This window comes from Rhincodon typus, chromosome 43 (genome assembly GCF_021869965.1).
Source record: "Rhincodon typus isolate 14 chromosome 43, sRhiTyp1.1, whole genome shotgun sequence".
NCBI lineage: Eukaryota > Metazoa > Chordata > Chondrichthyes > Orectolobiformes > Rhincodontidae > Rhincodon > Rhincodon typus.
In genome coordinates, this window is record NC_063374.1 from 9,933,682 (window position 1) to 9,937,792 (window position 4,111).

The 4,111-nt window shown below is 49.1% G+C and overlaps 1 protein-coding gene across 1 annotated transcript in view; it reads right to left on the bottom strand.

The window, feature by feature from the left end:
• bbs1 (Bardet-Biedl syndrome 1) overlaps positions 1-4,111 on the bottom strand; it is a 21,477-nt gene that overhangs the window by 4,501 nt on the left and 12,865 nt on the right. Inside the window, exons 12-13 of the mRNA XM_048619642.1 lie at positions 649-712; positions 325-483 (exon numbers count right to left, since the gene is read on the bottom strand). Coding sequence (XP_048475599.1) covers positions 325-483; positions 649-712 — 223 coding nt within the window. The remainder of the gene's footprint in view (positions 1-324; positions 484-648; positions 713-4,111) is intronic.

The window sequence follows — 4,111 nt, forward strand, 5'->3', positions numbered from 1 at the left end:
CAGACCCTGTAGACTGGGGGCGGTTTAAGCAGACCCTGTAGACTGGGTGCTGCAGTGTGCTGTCTCAGTGAAGTATACAAAGCTCGATAAATGTTCTGCTGCAAATGCCCTGTACGAGAGAGTGTTCCACTCCAGCTTGCGCTCAGAAAGCTCCAATGGCACAATGCCCCTACAATAGAATAGCACACTGTGAACACATATACCCTGTCACTCCAGGCTCCCAGAGACAACGGGTCCAGGGATTCGGACACGGGTCTGGCATCTGTTACAACACCCTCCCTCGGTCACGCTGCAGAAATGGCTGGGCGTTGCTGGTCTACTCACCCACAGCGTTCTCTCGTTCCCTCAGCGTCTGATCCACGTACAGCTTGGTTTTCTTTGGGATGCTCAGTTTAATGCTCTGTGCCAGGGGAGGCCCAGGGCTGGTGTCTTTGTCCTCGAACACGGCGGTTCTCTTCAGGATCTTAATGATGAGCCCACCCCCTGCCAGGGAACAGAAACAGCTGCTGGTTATAGGACACCCTGACAGCACCACAGGCAGTGTCTGACCAGGCCACAAGAACAGCAGCAGCTGGGTAACTAACTACAGCTCCCTTCCCTGATCAATTCACAGGCCTACAGCACGTTTCCGAGTACTCAACCACTCACCATAATGGATCGGACAGTATGAATTCCAAACGGAGTAGAATAACATTGCTTCATTGGAGGCTCCACTGATGATGTTACCTAGCATGGTGACGAAATGTGTGAACGGGAACAAGCCAGCTCGGCGAGCAAGTCAACAACCTCACCCTCAACCCGAGCTACAGATTGCTGCCTAAACTTTGAGTCTCAGTACTGAAATCGGGAGAGTGACAGCAATATGGGAGGCACAGGCACTGTCAATGTGTGAGAGTGTCTGTGAGCCCTGTGAGGGACTACACGAGAGGTAGAAGGTGTAGGCGAGGGGAAAAACAGGGGGGCGGCGGGGGGGAGTTGAGAAAGAGTCTGCGTGTGAGAGAGACTGTGAGACAGCCCAAACCCACATGAAGCCTCTTGTGGCTACAGTCTGTCACTGCAAAACATGACCTTCAAAAGGACATGAGGAGGAAGGTTGTCTGTCCTGCATATATCCAGGATCGACTGTTCTCCTCAACATTTCACTGGCGATTAGGGTCGGTGTACACAGAGTGCTTCACTCTGTATCTAATCCCATGTTGTCCCTGTCCTGGGAGTGTTTGATGGGGGACAGTGTAGAGGGAGCTTTACTCTATATCTAACCCCGTGCTGTCCCTGTTCCTGGGAGTGTTTGATGGGAGGGACAGCGTAGAGAGAGCTTTACTCTGTATCTAACCCCGTGCTGCCCTGTCCTGGGAGAGTTTGATGGGAGGGACAGTGTAGAGAGAGCTTTACTCTGTATCTAACCCCGTGCTGCCCTGTCCTGGGAATGTTTGATGGGGGGGGCAGTGTAGAGGAAGCTTTACTCTGTATCTAACCCTGTTCTGGGAGTCTTTGATGGGGTGACAGTGCAGAGAGAGCTTTAGAGTCATAGAGATGTACAGCACAGAAAGCGACCCCCTTCAGTCCAACCCGTCCACGCGGACCGGGTTTTTTCAGAATAAAAGATTTCTGATTAAAGTAATAGAGTTTTGAAACATGGGCAGAATTTTCTCCTCTCCAGACGTAACAGGACATCTGATGGGAAGGGCTAATAATTGGTCAGGTCAGCACCAGAGATTCTCACCCCTCAAAGCAGCTCATCAGTCAATTTCTGCGTGCGAAGTCCCATCAGCCAGCCTTCTGACATGCCCCTAACTAAGGCCCCTCAAGGGTTAAAAAACTCAGGGGAATGTGTGCACGAAACACAGAGAGCTAGCACACGGGGCAGCAGGTAATCGGGAAGGGTCATGGAATGTTGGCCCTTATTTCAAGGGGGCTGCAGTACAACAGTAACTCACTGTCACCATACAAGGTGCTGGTGAGACCACATCTGGAGCACTGGGAGTAGTTTTGGTCCCTTATTTAAGGACAGATATTATTTCACTGCAGCCAGTTCAGAGAAAGTTCACTAGGACGAATCCCAGTGTGGAGGGATTGTTTTATCAGCAAAGGTTAAACAGGTTGGGACTCTACTCACTGGAGCTTAGAAGAATGACAGGTGATCTCATCGAAACATACAGGATTCTTAAGGGGCTTGACAAGGTAAACGCTGAGAGGACGTTTCCCTTCATGGGAGGGTCCAGGACCAGACGGCATCATCTCAGAATAAACGGGGCACCAATTTAAGGCTGAAATGAGGACGAATTTCTTCTCTGAGGGTTGAGAGTCTTTGGAACTCCTTGCCACAGAGAGCTGTGGAGGCAGAGTCCTGCTAAAGGCTGAGACAGATAGATTGTTGGTCAGTCAGGGAAACAAAAGGATATGGGGATAATGCAGGAAAGTGAATATGAAAAATATTAGACCAGCCATGATCCTGTTTAATGATGCAGCAGACCCAAGGGGCCAAAATGACCTGGTGGTGACCCTATTTCTTATGGTTTAAAGTTTCCGCCTAGCTATAGTGTCCATCATCTCCAGCATTCTGGTGTCTCTGCACAATGTGATGCATTTGCAATTTCTATAATTTGCTCAAAACAACAGGCAATAGTTCAGCACTGCTCCCACCTTTGCTAGCTGTGGAATCATTGCTATGGTAAATGTCAGACATTTCAAACAAAGCTACAGTGCTAACCCTCCCAATAGCAAATAGGCATTTGAAACATATTCCTGGGGTGATGCCTAGAAAGAATACAAAACTGTATACGGAGACAGAACGAATCTTTTAGAATGGTGGCTTAACAGTTATGGAACAAGCAATGCTTCTTGATTGTGCGGGTTTAGAGCCATAGAGCTGTACAGCACGGAAACAGACCCTTCGGCCCAACATGTCCATGCCGACCAGATATCCTAAATTAATCTAGTCCCATTTGCCAGCATTTGGCCCATATCCCTCTAAACCCTTCCTATTCATGTATCCATCCAGATGCCTTTTAAATGTTGTAATTGTACCAGCCTCCACGACTTCCTCTGGCAGCTCGTTCCATACACGCACCACCCTCTGTGTGAAAATGTTGCCCCTGAGGTCCTTTTTAAATCTTTCCTCTCTCACCTTAAACCTATACCCCTCTAGTTATGGACTCCCCCATCTTTGTCTATTCACCCTATCCACGCCCCTCATGATTTTATAAACCTCTGTAAAGTCACCCCTCAGCCTCCGACGCTCCAGGGAAAACTGCCCCAGCCTGGTCAGCCTCTCCCTGTAGCTCAAACCCTCCAACATCCTTGTAAATCTTTTCTGAACCCTTTCAAGTCTAACAACATCCTTCCTTGCAGATTGCGGGTATGCACAGGGACCTGGGTGCCCCTGTCCCTGAGTCACTAGCAGGCAGGTATAAGCAAACAGTCAGAAGACAAATGGTGTGTTAGCCTTAATTGCAAGGGGATGAGAGTCAGGGAGTGAAGATGTTATGCAGCAGCTGTACGCGGTCTTGGTGAAACTGTAGCCTGACTATTCTGCACAGGCTCGGTCTCCTGATTGAAAGATATATTTGCCTTGGAGGGAGCACAAAGGAGGTTCACCATACTAATTCCTGAATGAAAGAACTGTCCTGCGAGGAGAAATTGAGGAAGCTAAGTCTGTATTCCCTAGAGTTTTGATAAAAGGAGATGTGATTTCATTGTAACATACACATCTTCCAGGCCCCAACAGGGTGCGTGTGGAAAGGGTGGTTCCCCTGCCTGGGTGGGGGGCGTCTTGAACCAGGGGACACATCCCAGATAAGGAGTAGGCTACCTAGGGTTGACAGGAAGGGTAATGTCTCGATTCGGGAGGTGGGAGAAACTTTGGAATTCTCTGCAGCAGTGGAGGCTCCAGCAGTGAAAACATTCAAGATTGACATTGACAGGTTTTTAGGGATTAAAGATATCAAGGAATATGGCACATGGGTAGGGGGTCGGCCATGATCTTATGGAATGGTGGAGCAGGCTTGATGAGGTCCCTATGAAACAGAGAGAATTTGGCAGAGAGAGAGCGAGAGAGCGAGAGCGAGAGAGAGAGAGAGAGAGAGAGAGAGAGAGAGAGAGAGAGAGAGAG